Source organism: Carettochelys insculpta, chromosome 23 (genome assembly GCF_033958435.1).
Source record: "Carettochelys insculpta isolate YL-2023 chromosome 23, ASM3395843v1, whole genome shotgun sequence".
Classification (NCBI taxonomy): domain Eukaryota; kingdom Metazoa; phylum Chordata; order Testudines; family Carettochelyidae; genus Carettochelys; species Carettochelys insculpta.
The window spans coordinates 4285796-4302377 of record NC_134159.1 but is presented as its reverse complement, the minus strand read 5'-3'; the positions used below and the strand labels follow the sequence as shown (position 1 = coordinate 4302377).

Below are 16582 nucleotides of genomic sequence, written 5' to 3'. Positions count from 1 at the left end.
GAGCTGGGAGTTGGGAAGCAGTTAGTCTGGGCTGAGAGAGTGTGAGACCAAGGAGGGGGCAAGGCCCCGGCTCTGGGGCCTCCTCTCCCCAGCATGGATTGGACTGGCTGTCTCCGCCTGCTGTACTGACTCCTCTGTACGATGCTGTGCCCTGTTGGCTAAAAAACCCGCTGTTCTGCTGAGTGAGAGTCACTCCTGCCTGCGGACGGGATGCAGAGCTTGGGGGACCCCGAACCCCATCACACCCAGCATGGTGCAGACACTGCAGAAAGTCAACCTAAGCTACATGGACTCCAACACTATTATTCATGTAGCTGGAGTAGTGTAACTTAGTGTAACTAACTTTGTTAGTACAGACATAGTGTAAGGGCTCTATGGGTTGGGTGTACAGTGCTTTTTGAAGAAGAGAAGGTATCAAAGACTCTAGGAATTACTTATTCAGTTGAAACTAGCCAAGTCAGATGTGTAACACTCACACGCTATAGGGATGGATGGATGAAAAGTCAGTCAGTCATTCTATCCTCCCAACATCTCCATGCCCTTTTTAATTTTTTTTAAAAAGAAGGGAACTGGATGTTTTAAATGCATATTGAATTAGGGTTTACTAAACCCAATTGTACAGAAAGAGAACTTCAACAACAGACAGGCTGCTCTAACAGGGACTTTATCCACAAGCCAAGTGGAAGAGGGGAAGGGATGAACTTACTTGCGTAATGATGACTGGATTATTTTCCAAGACAGGATCCTTCAGTAAAATCTGAGCAAAGGTTTCTGTGCCCTCGCCACCCAAACCGTTGGTGAACGCAGTCATAGCAGGCAAGACGGCATCTGACAACTCTAGCCATTTCACCAGGCCCTCAATAAATTCCACCCTAAAGGAGCTGCACAACAACACAAGCATCATGAGTTAAACATTCATCATTGTCTCTTTCTTAAATCACCTTCATTTTAGACTTCAGGAGTTGAAATGTTGATTTATGTCACCTACGACAAGGCGCTTCACCTGTCTGTACCCCTCTCTATAGGAGGGCATCATAACACTTAGATACTTCACAAAGGTGTTAATGAAATGTAAAGCGCTTCAGAACACTTCTTTGGCCTTCGACCAGGCCTTACTTTCAACTTCTAAAGATCTATAGTTGTTCACACAAGAATCAAGCCACCTCTAAAAAGCCCAGCAGAATATGTGAATACAGGAAACTTCTGTTCATCCATTATTTGTTCAACTGGAACTCTCAGACAACTGGCATAACGCTGGCAAACCCTAAGCCATGATGCAGCTCCCCCTTGTTTCCTCCCGTATAGTCTTGGGGTGCTGCGCAAGGCCCCTCAGGCTGAGTGGGTTTATTGACAGCTCTTTGCTCAGAGCTGCCAGGCAAATCCCACTGCACTGTGGCTGGGCGCTCACATGTGCCTGGTGTCCAGGCTGGGGGTTGGCTGCAGGGTGGCAGTCAGGAGCTCCCCGATCTGTGTGGCAATGTGCGAGCCCCCCCAGCAGCTCCCCTTGCCACACAGCGATCTCTGAGCTCTGCCAGTGGCTCCCTGTGCCACATGGCAACTGCAAGCCCCACCAGCAGCTCTCGCTATCCCCACCAAAAAGTAAACAGGGCAGCAGTTGTGGGGGAGCTGGCGCTGGGGGGGATGGCAGGAGAAAGTGAACTTTCTTATCGGGGGGGCACTGACCCCTGCCTGTGCCTCCCTCCAGCTACTCTCAGTTAAGTGGAATATTTGCATATCAGGCAACCTTCCGGTCCTGGGGCTGCCAGATACAAAAGTGTTTAATGTACTACCAGCCTTTTGTGTAGGCAAGGAAGTAGCTTGGACTGGATATTAACACCTGTCACATTAAGCCTCAGACTAATGGTAAGTAACTCACTTTGTAATGAAGCATTACAAAATTTTAGATGTAAAGGAAAGCATGCGGTCAGGCAAATAACCTAGAAAAACAGCTAATATAAGTCTCAGCCCATATCTCTCTTGTGAATGTTCTAATGCACCATGGAAGCAAAAACTTATACAAATACTGCTGCTAAATATCAGAGCCTCTGACTGCAGGAATCACAGAGCAAATGCTTTTAAGACAGCTGAAAATACAAGTCAAGCCCTTTATTTTCTTCCCTTCCATAAATGAACATTATCAAGGCATGACAGAATCCTAGGGCTGGAAGGGGCCTCAGGAAGACATCTAGTCCAGCCCCCTGCTTCAAGCAGGATCAACTGCCACTAAGTCACCCCAGACAGGACCTTGTCAAGCTGGGACTTAAAAACCTCTAGAGATGGAGAATCCACCACCTCCCTAGGCAACGCATTCCAGTGCTTCACCACCCTCCTGGTGAAGTAGTTTTTCCTAATAGCCAACCTACACCTCTCCCTCTTTAACTTCAGACCATTACTCCTTATTCTGCCATCTGACACCACTGAGAACAGTTTCTCACAATCCTCTTTAGAGCTGCCCGTCAGGAAGTTGAAGGCTGCTATTAAATCACCTCTAAGTCTTCTCTTCTGTAAACTAAACAAGCCCAAATCCCTCAGCCTATCTTTGTAGGTCTTGTGCTCCAGCCCCTTCATCATTTTTTGTTGCCCTCTGCTGAATCTGCTCCAACACATCCACATCCTTTTTATCGTCGGGGGTCCAAAACTGGATACGATACTCCAGATGTGGCCTCACCACTGCCAAACAGAGGGGAACAACCACTTCTCTAGATCCACTCGAAATACTCCCCCAATGCACCCTAATATGCCGTTAGCCTTCTTGGCTACCAGGGCACACTGTTTACTCATATCCAGCCTGTCATCTACCGTAACCCCTAGGTCCCTTTCCACTGTACTGCTGCTTAGCCAATCAGTCCCCAGCCTATGACAATGCTTGGGATTCTCCCCCTCAAGGCTTGTCTTGGACCTGAAGCCAGAACCTCTCACACTCTACGTGAGAACTATGCCCCTAGACCAACAAGCCACCCTGTATCAACATACAGGTCATAAGCATTTCTGTATGTAGGCTCTATCTACATTGGCATTCTTGGAGATGAGGTCCCTGTGTGTGGGGGGGTGGGAATGGGATGCTGATGGGAGTAACCGGCTTGCTCAGGGGGAAGAACAGTCATCCTCTGCCTCAACACCATCAGAATGCAATCCCCACTGTCCTGACTCAGAATCTGAAGAGATGAAACAGACAGCTTGACAGCCCAAGGGATTAAGCGAAGATTTCCTTCCACGTTTTATCCTTGGTTTCACAGTGTATGCAACATTCGAAGGGGGAAAGGCAAAATTGTCAAAAGTGACTATATGACTTGTACCTCAGTCCCACTTTCAAAAGAGATCCAGGAACATAATAAGCCTCATAAAATGCCTTAGGAGGACTTGTCTCTGTGGAGAAATTTATGAGCATAACTATACTGCTTTAGTTATACAGGTATAATGCCCCATGTATACATAGTTATAACAAAAGTCTCCCCACAGTAGGAGTTACACCTATAGCTATAGCAATATAACCTTAGTAATATAGTTATGTGGAAGCCATCTTGTACAGAAGCCATTTCACATCCCTTACTTCTGCACGCACACAACAGCCTGTCCTTCCTTGACCTGTCTGCGAATGGCTGGGAGGATGAGCTCTACGGAACGCGTTAATGAACTGTTTGGAGTTGGGGATCCAGCTCCCTTGTACCTGTTCTTCTTTGCCGATAACAGTTTCTCTTTGGAAAGTGATTTACGATTCTCTAACTAATTGTCTCTGACACTGGGCTTGCTTGTGCAAGGGTATAAAATACTCGAGTTAGCTGCATCAAGCAGCCTTGCTGGACCTGGTTTTACTAGTGTCCAGTTTGGCTCATCTGTTGATATTGAATTCAACAAAGCTGAACATTAGTCACCTAAACACAGAGAAGCCATGTGCTGCAACAGTTATGCCAGTAAATTTCCTCAGTGTAGACTAGTCCTGAGATTTAAACTCCTAAATTGCTTGGGCGCTTCCAAAAAGTCTACCTCAAATCTTTACGGGTGCCTAGTTGAGGCATATTTTCTTCATTTTGAGAATATCTATAGGCATGTCGCAGGGTTCAGGTAAATGCAACCTCTTTGATCAGAAAAAGTACAGGACATTGTTACCCAAATTCCTGCAAGATTTCACAGGGGAAAGCTCACAAGAAAGCTTCTCTTTGTAAGAGTTCACTGAGACCATACACTGAGGCCTTTTCTGAATCAGGGATGCACCTTCAGAAGCATAGGATGCGATCCCATGTGGAACCTCAGTTCCCATAAACTTCAGCACTTCTAAGGATTGGTCCTAAAAACTCTGATTAAACCAGCCTACCCCTGCTGCATGGTTAAGGGTCCTCCTCCTTGGCCTTTGGAAGGATAGCCTCATGCAGCCATTACTGCCTGCTTGGTGCTCAATTTTTCAATTAATCTAATCTACACCATACATAACTGCCCTGTTATCAGAATCTATTATCTCAGCTACTGCACAAAACCTGCACCATCCTACCTTTGCTCCTTTTCAGGAAACAAGCAAGCCAGAGATATCCCACAGAGTGCCGCATATGCAAACCTTCCTGGTTCCCCCAGCTGTTTGCCCACAAGTTCACATGGCTCCTTTGCATCCATCTGTCCAGTCATCTGCAGTTATCTCCAACCCTGCTGGCTCCACTTCTGTTTCTCCACCATTCCCACACCTGCAAGTCAAAATAACGAAAAAAGATGGCATTTGAAAGTAGTGACAAAAGTGACCAATAGATATGCTTTTCCAGTGATTGCATTTGCTGTGTCTGTGTATGATCGAGTCTGCCAGTGTGTGTCTACCCAATGGTGCAATATTGTACAAAACACACTCTAGTTGACTTCAGGCTTCACCTTGTCTTCACCTTCAACATGCACCAAGTGTTTTCACAATACAGGTAATTATTTACACAATAGATCTGAAATCCAAGCTGCAAAGGATCTGGGCTAGATTGTAAACTCATGAAGCATATGTTTCACACATGCAGAGCATGAAATTAAACACGTGGTACAAATACCCAGCCAGCTACCACAGTGACTAATTTATTGAAGTCTGGGAGTCTGTATACCTGATGCACCCCAAAAATCAAATAAACCCTCTGTTCATAATGTTGGAAACATTTTATTCACTTCACAAAGTCCAGTTCAGGTTCAGCCTCTGATTAAAGGGAAGACTTTTGCTGTTTACTGGACTTTTCTGTTGTGACTACTGAATTTTCTTCATCCCATTCTGCTTCTGCTCGAGACTCTTCACTGCTCCACTTGCATCCTTTGCCCATGGCCACCTCTGCATGCCACAACCTCCCAGGACGTTTCTCCAAAAAAGTTGTATAGTTTTTGTGCTGGCCCTCTGCACAGGGATGAATTTCTTTCTAGCCCCTCTTTCAAATCCCCTATCCATTGCCCCACTACTACCACCAACCCTGCCACCAACAACCTGTGCCACAAAGTGTTTGTGTGTGTGTTCCCTGCCCCCTGCTGCGCACCACATGAACTGATCATAACATACCCATTTTCGCTTTTCAGGACCAATCCTGTACCCAATTACATTGATGTGGATTCTGCTATCAATTTCATCAGCAGTGATATCAGGTCAGAGTTCAAAAGAGTTGTGGGAGCAGAAAGATTTCTTTTGTTTTTATATATACACACCTGTGACGCTGATACTGTAATAATTTAGGCACATCTCAGTGCTGGAGTAAGAAGGCTTGATCAAAGGAAATCATAGAGCAGGGTAGATTTTCAAACATTTAGGACACTTAGGGCTTGGCTCAACTACTGGGTAGATCAATGCCCCAGTGATCAATCCACTGGTGGTTGATTTAGCACGTCTACTAAAGACCTACTGAATCGATCACCAATCACCCTCCCATTGACTTTGGTTCTCCAACAGAACAAACTGAGAAAGGGGAGCTGACAGAAGAGTTTTTTCTGTCAATCCCCTATAGTGTGACCCGGTGAAAAGTAGATTTAAGCTATGCTGATTTGAGTGTGCGCTGAGCAAAGCATAAAGGGCCTGATTCAAAGTTCCCAAGAGACAACAGAGAGACTCCCATTGACATTCCTGGGCTTTGGGTGAAGAGCTAAACGGGCATGGGCAAGCCTTAAGGCAGTCTGCTGTGGCTGGCTTTAATCAGATTAGGAGTGTCAGAGGGGACAGATGTGCACAGACAGTGTCCATGTGACAATTTTCCATCAGGGAGTGCAGAACGGGACTAATCACCATGAATGGGACAGGAAAGGAATTTTTCTACAGGGTAGACTAACAATCTTGGGGGGCTATTCACCTTTTGCTGCTGTGTACAAGTCATTTGTTAGGATCATAATGGTATATCTCTCCTAATCAATTATCTGCCATTGAAGGGCCACAGGTAATAGTGCACCTCAATTCAACTAACATCTGTTGTACACAGTAGTTCAGTCTCTTAAGCGCTGTGGCACTTTGGTCTAATTCCAGATGTTGGGTTCAGTGAGTGGGTGGCTGAGTGTATAGAGACCTGTGATATACTGGTGTAACATGATGATCTGGTGGTCACTTCCGACAAATGCTCTGCTTAAAAAGAATCATTGATCAGTCAGAACAACAAGAAGTCTTGTGGCACCTTATAGACTAACAGATATTTTGGAAAACAAAAAGCAGTCAAGTAGCACTTTAAAGACTAGCAAAATAGTTTATTAGGTGAGCTTCGTGGGACAGACCCACTTTTTCAGACCACAGCCAGACCAGACCAGACTCAATATTTAAGGCACAGAGAACCAAAAACAGTAAGCAAGGAGGACAAATCAGAAAAAGATAATCAAGGTGAGCAAATCAGAGAGTGGAGGGGTGCCGGGGGGGGGGGGGGGGGAGGTCAAGAATTAGATTGAGCCAAGTATGCAGACGAGCCCCTATAGTGACTCAAAGTTCCCACCACGATTTAAACCATGTGTTAATGTGCCGAATTTGAATATAAAAGCCAGCTCGGCTGTTTCCCTTTCCAGAACGGTGTGATAGTTCTTCTTCAGTAACACACATACCTTTAGGTCATTGACAGAATGCCCCATTCCATTAAAATGTTGACTAACTGATTTGTGGATCTGGAGTGTTTTGATGTCTGTTTTGTGCCCATTGACCCTTTGTCTAAGGGAGTTAGAAGTCTGTCCAATATACAAAGCATCTGGGCATTGTTGGCACATGATGGCATATACGATGTTAGTAGAGGAGCATGAGAAAGTGCCCTTGTTGTTCTCGAAGCTACAGACTAACACGGCTACCTCTCTGATATGGATCAATCAGTATCCCAAGGCAGCCTGAGTTTGTTCCTCCTGATTGAGAATTGCCTGAAAGTTATTTCAGAAATAAGAACAAGAAGTCCTGTGGCACCTTACAGATTAACAGATATTTTGGAGCATAAGCTTCCATGGGCAAAGATCCACTTCATCAGATGCACTGGGGGTTGATTTAGCAGGTCTTTGCCCACAAAAACTTATGCTCCAAAATATCTGCTAATCAATAACGTGCCACAGGACTTCTTGTTGTTTCTGAAGATACAGATTGACACGGCTGCCTCTCTGATACTTCAGAAATAAGCAATTTCTAGTCCTAGCGCGTATAATTGATACTGTTTAAATTCCATAAAAATCCATCGCTCTCATCAAAGGCTGGTGATCGCCATGAGTCATGCCCCTCTCTTTGCAGGAACCAGGCTCCTCCCAGGTACATCTCCTGTTTCTGTGACATAACCATGTAGATCTGAGGTGTCTCAGTGCATTCCCATGGAAACCTATTTAATCAAGCCAGGAACCCAAAGTCCATGAACGAACAAAATAATAAAACTGTATTAACTCTCATGAGAACGGCAGGAGCTGAGACATGCTTCAAGGACTGAGAAGACTCTGCCGCTCCAGTCCTGGCCTGGTAAGAGCTTTCACCTCAGGCACGTGAAGGGTTGGAACCATACAGAATCAGCACTTATGTTATGCTGTAATGTGGCAAAAGGGAACTAGATCTTCCCTACTTGCAAAGAGTTTTCTCACTGCTTCATGTCCTTCTCCTTATTTGTTCCTATCTACCAGTTCTGGCAGTCCATCATCTCAGGCAGTGTGTTCTGTCATGGCTTTCAAAGATGGACATGTAACTTGTAGATCTCCACAACACTAGCACCATTTAGCGCATGGTTTGGCAAAGCCTGCACACTTCAGATCGCATACCTAATCACAAAGCTCTACTTTTGGGCAAAGAAATTTACTGTCACAGAGCCACAGAACTGTAAAATTGTAGGATTGGAAAGGACCTTGAGATATCATCTAGTCCAGTCCCCTGCACTCATGGTAGGATGAGGTATTCTAGACCATTCCTGACAGGTGTTTGTCTAACCTTCCTCTTAAAAATCTCCAATGATGAAGATTCCATGATCTCCCTAGGTAATTTATTCCAGTGTTTAGCCACCCAGAAAGAATGTTCCTGCTGATGTCCCACCTAAACCTTCCTTGCTGCCATTTAAGCTCATTGCTTCTTGTCCTTTCCGAGTTTAAGAACAGTTTTTCTCTCCCCTTCTTGTTACAACCATTTATGTACCTGAAAACTGTGATGTCCTCTCTGTCTTCTTTTCTCCATGTTTTTTCAACCTTTTCTCATAGATAATGTTTGCTAGACCTTTAGTCATTTTTGTTCCTCTTCTCTGGACCTTCTCCAATTTGTGCGCACCTTTCCTGAAATGTGGTGCCCAGAATGGAAAACAATATTCCAGTTGAGACCTAATCAGAGCAGAGTAGAACAGAAGAATTCATAGAACACTAGAACTGGAAGGAACCTGGAGAGTCATCAAGTCTAGTTCCCTGCCCTCTTGGCATGACCAAGCACCATCATGAATCTCTAGACCATCCCCGATAGATGTCTATCTAACTTGCTCTTCAAGACCTCCAGTGATGGAGATTCCACAACCTCCCTAGGTAATTTATTCCAATGTTTAACTACCCTGACAGTTAGGAAGTTTTTCCTAATATCTAATCTAAACCTTCCTTGATGCTATTGAAGCCCATTGCTCCTTCTCACATGTTGCTTACAACACTCCCACTAACCCAACCCAGACTGAGCATTTAAAAAACAAACAAACAAAAAAACAGGAGTTACATTTTAGGCTCACATTTAGCTTGTTGTCCGCTATGACTCTCAGGTCCCTTTGTGCAGTGCTCCTTCCAAGGCAGTCATTTCCCATTTTGTATACGTGCAGCAGTTTTACAGCATTAGCTAGTGTTTGTGCCCCCTGAAATGTCATCCAGACGCCAACTTAATGGAGATCTCATATTACAAATGCCAGCAATTTTGCAAACCACAGTTCGGCATTTCTCTTATCAGCTCTACACTTGAATAAGTGAGCATATTACAACAACAGACATGTGACTGGAAAAGTCCACTTGCTCCCAGCAAGAGCAAAGATCTTAGCCCATGAAGGGTCCCAAATTAGCAAAAACTGGAGAGTTAAATACAGACCTAGTTTTCTTAAGAGGCCCTTATGATACTATAATGCTGTGTATTACAAGAAACTGACCCTAAGAATCACAAAATCACTGTGGGGGGTGGAAAGGAGACAGCATCCAGGTGTATCTGAAGAGATAAAAAGCTCTTCTTCCTTCCAGCCACTAGAAGGGAGCAGGGAGTCTCATTTCTAGGGTACCTATTTTCCATAGGCTTGAGACCAAAGGACCAGCTGAGCAAGGTCTAGACAATCCTGAGAGAAACATTACCTACAGAAGCTCAGAGTGAGTGCAGTGTCAGTGCTTTTACCTTCACAGCTAACTCCAGCTATAATCAAAACAAAATATTGAGTCTGTTCTGGTCTGGCTATGGTCTGAGGAAGTGGGTCTGTCCCACGAAAGCTCACCTAATAAACTATTTTGCTAGTCTTTAAAGTGCTACTTGACTGCTTTTTGTTTTGATAGTGTATAGACTAGCACGGCTTCCTCTCTGTTACTATCCAGCTATAATGTGTCTACTAATTTTTTGACTGAATGTATGGTCCAGGAACATGAATTCTCCCATTTTGAAACAAGTTCACTGGCTCTCTCTCAATTACTGTAAGTCGCTTTCTCATCTATGCAGGGAGACTTTGTTAAGGAAGTTTCTAAACATTGTTTTATGATCAACCCCATTCTTGACTCTGGCATGTAGTACAGTTATCTGTAAGATCTAATCTTTATTTCCTGCAATTGTAAACAATATAACCAACCGTAGAAAGGACACTACAACAGCTTCTTTGTATGTAACCTTAGTCCATAAAACTGAACAGCTCATGAAATGCAGGATTTAGGAGTTTCCCCACCAGTTACCTAGAATTTGCCGAAAAGTTATTCGAGTTCTAAGAGAATTTCTATTCTCTCTGTTCTCCCTCCCACAACTCAGAGCTTTGAGGTGATATTATGGTCACTAATATTCCAATATGGGTGTCTACAGTTAGGTATTGAAGTATCTATCGATACCTTGAATAAGCATCTAGATTTTTTGAAGTGCAGCATCACAAACAACATCCGATTTTATCAGATTTGACATACTGGCCTGTGATAAACCATTATATCTCACTGCTATTGAAATAAATTGTTAGACCCCTGCAAATCTGCAAGTATGCATGGGCCAGGTGCACAGTTCATGGACTGGATGCAGTTGCAAATTTTGTACCAGCACAGGGCTCTATCAGTTGAGAACTGCAAGAACTGGGCACTTCTGGGCCATTGAGTTTGGTGCTAGGTTTGAAAAATTTGGCCTGGGTATTTGGCCACTGACCTGAACAAGAGAAAATTGATTCACCAGGCAAGCTTAGATCCTGAGGATTATATTTGCCTTATTTCACTGAAGTAGGCTTCCCTGTTTCAAGCAATGTAACCCAGCTGTCCAAAGTATTTCCATAATCTGAGCTATCACTTGAAAGAAATTTTTATCAGCAGCTTTTCATATAAAGTGCCTTTTGTTGTCTTGACAGGTACTGTATTTTAGCTAATGACTTCAGCAATCCTTTTAAAAAGGTAAAATAATAATCCCGCATTAAACCCTCGCAGCTGTAAAATACTAGAGTATTCCCTGTCTATGGAAAAGCAAAAACTAGCTTCACATTCGTGCCTATGGTATGATATAGATGCTTGGAACTGCCAACCAACAGCACAGGTTAAATCCTTGGAATCCTCAAAACACACCCATGCCACCTCATTGACACAGTGGGTTTGCATTGGTGCAAAGGAAGACAATTTACTCTTTACTGAGTCTCCATCGTCAAGAAAAAATGAGCAGGAATGATTAACAAGTAGGAAACAGAGACATTGGGTGCTGCAGGGATGGACTGTCTAGAATCACACAACATTAACTGAGTGGCACTGAGGGGCTCTGTATTATTTCTGACTGTGTTATTTGTTAAGAGCTGACAGCATGCTCAGAGCTACACAGCTCATGGAGGAAATCCACAGCAGTTTATAGTATCAGGGCTCAAAGCCTGCAACTGGACTGGCTGGGGCAGACTTTCTGACCACGTGGAGATTCACTAAAATCACCATGGTGTACGTGACAAGAAAGATCTGCCCACAAGGATCCCGTTGTTCGACTGGGATGTAACAGCATGGGGGGCAACAGCCTCCGTGGGCCCCTGCGCAATATGAGGAGGAAGTGCTGGCTTTGCACTCCCAGGAAGGATGGGGCTGAGGGAGGAAGGGGCAGGGCAAAGGGCAGCCAGCCCTCAGCACTGGGCACACAGCCCACCATGTCGGCCTATCTCAGCACTTCAAGCTGCCTGGAGCATGGCACTTCCCTGCCCCCCTAGCAGGCCTTGATGCAGTGCTCTGGCAATGATTTAAAGGGCCCCTGGCTTCAGCAGCCACCACACCAGCAGTGGTGGCCAAAGCCCCTGGCCGCTTTGAATCGCAGGGCCCCAGGGCAACTGTCCTCCAGCCAGGAGACCTGTGTAAAAGACGTACATTAAACACTATTATAGACCCATAGAGCACAACATGTTCTATTATGGATTCAGTGCATAATAAGAGAGCAGATTAATTAAAAAAAAAAACAACTAAATTTAAACCAGATAATATTTTCTGTATTATGACCATTAAATAATAGCACCAGAATGCGTAGCATTGGGCTTGACTCCGTGAAACTTTAGGCAGATTAAGTAATCTTTAATCACATTGGTCCCAATTCAGGAATGCACTTTTAACGTGTGTAAATCCCTTCCAATTTAGGTACTATTTAAGTACATTTGCAACTTTAAGGTGGAGTACACATTAATGGGGCTGAATACTGGGGGGCTGTCCTGAAACGTGGCAATAAAAGAGTTCTCCTGGTGTCAACACATTGAGGGAGATTTTATTTAGATTTCCCTGATTTAATCTTTTTGAGGAAAGGCACAATAAGGTTCAAGGATTTCTTTGACAGGGAATACTTATGGCTTTGACAATGATAAAATAAAAGCACTGCTGTCGCTGTCTCACTCAGTTATTACTTATGTGTAGGAATGTAAAGACACTATGTGAGATCAACAAACCATTCAGTCCATCCACTACTCTCTTTTCACAAGTACCTGATGCATCACGGGAAAGTGAAAAAAATTCAGAAATTGGCAACTACAGAATAAATTGCCATTCCGAAAAATTTCTTCATAACCTCAGGCAGCTGGTGATTGGCTTGTATTTTGAAGCATGTGGGTTGGATCCTTTGTATTTTCTAATCTTACTTAATGTAATTGTTGATTTTCTTCGTATTCATACGAACGTCTTACTCCCGTAAATGCAATTTGCGCAAACGAATTAAAGGAACTTCAAAATGGGTGTTTTGGAAAGTCTAATCCATACAGCTTTTAGAATGGCAGCCATAAGAATTATTTTAGACACTAACAGGAAAATGCACTGCGACATTGAAAACAGCTTATTCCAGAGGAGATTGCAATTTGCTCTTATTTTCCACCAGTAGCTCTCAAAAATCTCTCAACCCTTTTAATGTATTTTTTTACCCTCACAGCATTCCTGCATGGCAAGGAAGTGTCATGATATTAATTTGTAAACTAAGGTGTATACAGGCTAAATGAGTTGCCTAAGGTCATACAGAAATCTGTGGCCAACAAGGGAATTGAACCTCGGTCTCTCAAGTCAGTGCCCTAACCACTAGACCACCTTTCTTCTGGAAAATATGCTTAAAGCCACAGTCTTGAAAACATTTATGAACATAAGAAGCTTTGTGCACATGAATTCTCTTACGAATTTCCACTGGAGGTAGCCGAGTTAGTCTTTATCTTCAAAAACAACAAGAAGTCCTGTGGCACCATATATACTAATAGATATTTTGGAGCATAAGCTTCCGTGGGCTGCAGCTGATGAAGCGGGTCTTTGCCCACGAAAGCTTATGCTCCAAAATATCTATTAGTATATACGGTGCCACAGGACTTCTTGTTGTTTTTGAAGATAAAGACTAACTCGGATACCTCTCCAATATCTATTAGTCCATAGAGTGAAGTCACACACACGTTCAAATGTTTGCAGAATCTGGGCCCAACTTTTTTACTGATAAGTACTAAACACAAGCACACAGCACAAATATTTACTGTTCAGAATGGAGTATACATTGTCACAAAACATACAAACCTAACATAGAATTCTGCTGCAGAGCTGCATACTTAATGCATACAGTGACAGTTTTGTGTGTGTGGGGTTTGGTAGTGTAGAAAAACCCAAATGGTGGAGATTATTCACAAGATTTGATGGGAGTATTTGGTTTGTTTAATTCAGATGTTTGTTATAAATTATTGAGAGGAAGAGCTTACCTCATGCAGAAATCAAAGCATATCCAGAGGAGAAATATCATCAGTAAGCAAGAACATGCATAATTAAACTATCAATAAAGGATTCCGTACCTTCAATATCAGAATGTACCATGAGAATAAAACACATGTATTCAATCAGAAGGCATTTCAGTGTCACCAACTACTGTGATTGGAGTATGAGCCCTTGAACTGGGGTTTTGGCATAAAAGTCCAGCTACTGGAATCAAGCCAATACCTGGAAAATCTCAGCTTTCTTTTTTTAAAATGATTTTTTTGCTATTACTTATGATTGGGGAGACAAACTTAAAACACTCTAGAGACTCCCTCCTTGTGGCTTTTGAAGAAGTCCTTGCTTCCCAGAGTCTTCCTGAAACACTACTGCAGCCTGACACTGTGCCTAAAACCCTCCACTGTCTTCCCTGACTATTCACCTTCAAGGCTGTGTACCACTCAGCTCCTACTGTCTCTGTTCGCATCTCATTGCGCCCCTTCATCTGCCCACACCTAAGCAGCTCTAAGGGTGAAAAAACAGAAGGCAAATAAAACAAGTATAGTTAATTTAAAAATGATAATTTTACAGGCAAGCTCATGATTTTTGGAGCCTGACTCTCAAAATTAGAACACTTGGGGTTGACGGTATTGGCATTATTTTATTAGGGTTTCATCCAAAGCTCACTGAAATCAACAGGAATCTTTCCACTGTTCTCAGAGCCCTTTCCTTGCACTCAGGGCGCATAAAGGGCCAGCAAAAGGCCAATGAACATTTATGTCCAACTTATACCCTCAGAATAAGGATCAAGTGGGATTTACGTGGTGTATAGACCTTTCCTAGGTTTTAAGGGCTAAAGAGACTGCTCCGATGATCTAGTCTGACCTCTTGCATAGCTCAGGCCAGAGTACTTCACCCAATGAATACCCATAACTGCTTGTTGAAGCTAGATCAAAGTTTTAGAAAGATGGCCAATCTTGATTTAAAAAAATGTAATGACTGAAAAATCTTCTACATCCCTTGGCAAATTATACCAATAATTAATGAACCTCTCTGTTAAAGATGTATGCCTCATTCCAAGTCTCAATTTGTCTACCTTCAGCCTTGTGTAGGTCCTTTCCACAGTGTGAATTTCACTTTCAGAGATTCACCTGACATATTTAAGATGATGAGACCCTTATGTGATGCTAAATTGGATATAATCTATTATAGCATTTCCTGTGTAACTTTGACTAAGCTTTTTATTTCAGCAAAAACTGTAAATGTTGTTTTAGGTACGACTTTAGTTACAAAATAAAAAGATACTTTAAAAAGAAAACACAGCACTTTCTTGAAGAGGAAATTGACATGAAAGGAAAAAAAGTGTGTGAGTGCCTGAGAGACAGAGAGAGAGAATTCCTGCTACAGAAGAAGGGGGAGAGAAGCATTAACAGATGAATAAGGAGTGGTTAGCTATGAGGATTGGGCAGAGCAAAGGGAGATGAGAGCAGCAGTGCTTGGGCCTGTAAGGCATCTTTATAAGGAAAGCAGCAGGGAGCAAGAGGCAATGGGGTGTTTCTGTAAGACTCAGGGCAGAAAGCACTTCTTAGCCCACAAAGAAGGGGTCTGACATGTGGGGTCATGTTTGTGAAACGAAGCAAGTAAAGCGGGGGCTGGATTTCTGGGGGGGCGCTGACATGTTTGGAAGGAATACATCACGATTATTTTACTCCCAGGCTATGTCTACACTCAGCAAAACCCTTTCAAAGTTTACTACTGAAGCACTGAAATACATATTCAGCACCTCATTAGTATGCAGGCGGCCTCAGCACTTCAAAATTTACACGGCTCGTCCAGATAGGGCTCCTTTTCTAAAGGACCCCGCCTATTTCGAAGTCCCCTTATTCCTATGAGCAGATGGGAATATGTATTTCAACGCTTCATTAGTAAACTTCAAAATGGCCATTTCGAAGGTTTTGGACAGTGTAGACACGGCCCCAGACTCCTAAACCACCAGAAGGGCAAGACAGCTTAACCCCAGGGCGAGAAACCAGATCCGGAGGCAGGCAGGCTCTGGCGCGCATGTGACCTGCTACCATTCCCGGAACAGATGCGACCCTGGCGCTGATGCGGAGCGGGAGTCCCGAGTACCCCACCCAAACCCCGTTCAGCCCCGATTGCCCACTAGCGCCTCGGAGCAGGCTCCGGCCGCCCCACCGCCCGCGGGTAGGCCGGGGGGCAGCGAAGCCCTGCCCGGCCCAAGGCCCCCTCCCCTGGGGGGAGCCCCGCTGGATGTGGGCTCGCGAGGGAAACCCCCTCCCCGGCGAGGGGCGCTGCTCCCCCATGAGGGGGCTCCCCTGGGCTCCGGGCTGGGGAACCGACCCCCCACGTCCAGGCCAGAGCCCGCAGAAACGGACCCTCCCCCTTCTTCCTACCCTGCGTCTCCGCCCGCGAGTCTGGGGGAGGACGGGGAGGCCCCGCGCTGATCCGCCGCCGCCGCCTTCCCGTCTCCTGGGCCGGGCTCGGCGCTCACCCACACCCCGAGGCTCGAGGAGGCCGGCAGGGCCCAGGTTACGCAAATCGCGTAAGAAGAACGATTGCCGAAGCGGGAATGCGGCGGTTGTCTTAAGTAGCCGGCGCGCGGGAGCGGGAGAGCTACGCCAGGTGCGTAGGGGGTGGAGGGGCGCTGGCTGCACACGGAGCCCGGGCTCCAGCTCGGCCACTGGCGCGAGCGGGGCTTGCCCCAGGCCGGGCCCATTGCACGAGAGCACGGGGCAGCCCACAGCTCTCCTGCACCCCTGCCGGTTCAGGACAGAACCCGGGGCTCAATGGGTTCGGGCCT

General features: G+C 44.7%; 1 protein-coding gene across 7 annotated transcripts in view; it reads right to left on the bottom strand.

Moving 5' to 3' along the window:
- TMCO4 (transmembrane and coiled-coil domains 4) overlaps positions 1-16303 on the bottom strand; it is a 107260-nt gene extending 90957 nt beyond the window's left edge. For 2 of the 7 annotated variants that reach the window (XM_074975570.1, XM_074975564.1), the window contains exons 1-3: positions 16176-16303; positions 4487-4673; positions 707-881 (exon numbers count right to left, since the gene is read on the bottom strand). Coding sequence is in view for 6 of the 7 variants with exons in the window: in XM_074975564.1 (XP_074831665.1) it covers positions 707-881; positions 4487-4617 (306 nt within the window). In the remaining variant the exon portion in view is untranslated. Of the gene's footprint in view, positions 1-706; positions 882-4486; positions 4674-8554; positions 8734-9122; positions 9259-16175 lie in introns of those variants that run through there. The other 5 variants (XM_074975567.1, XM_074975571.1, XM_074975566.1 and 2 more) reach the window with 4 other exon arrangements.
- Positions 16304-16582: the final 279 nt, after the last annotated feature.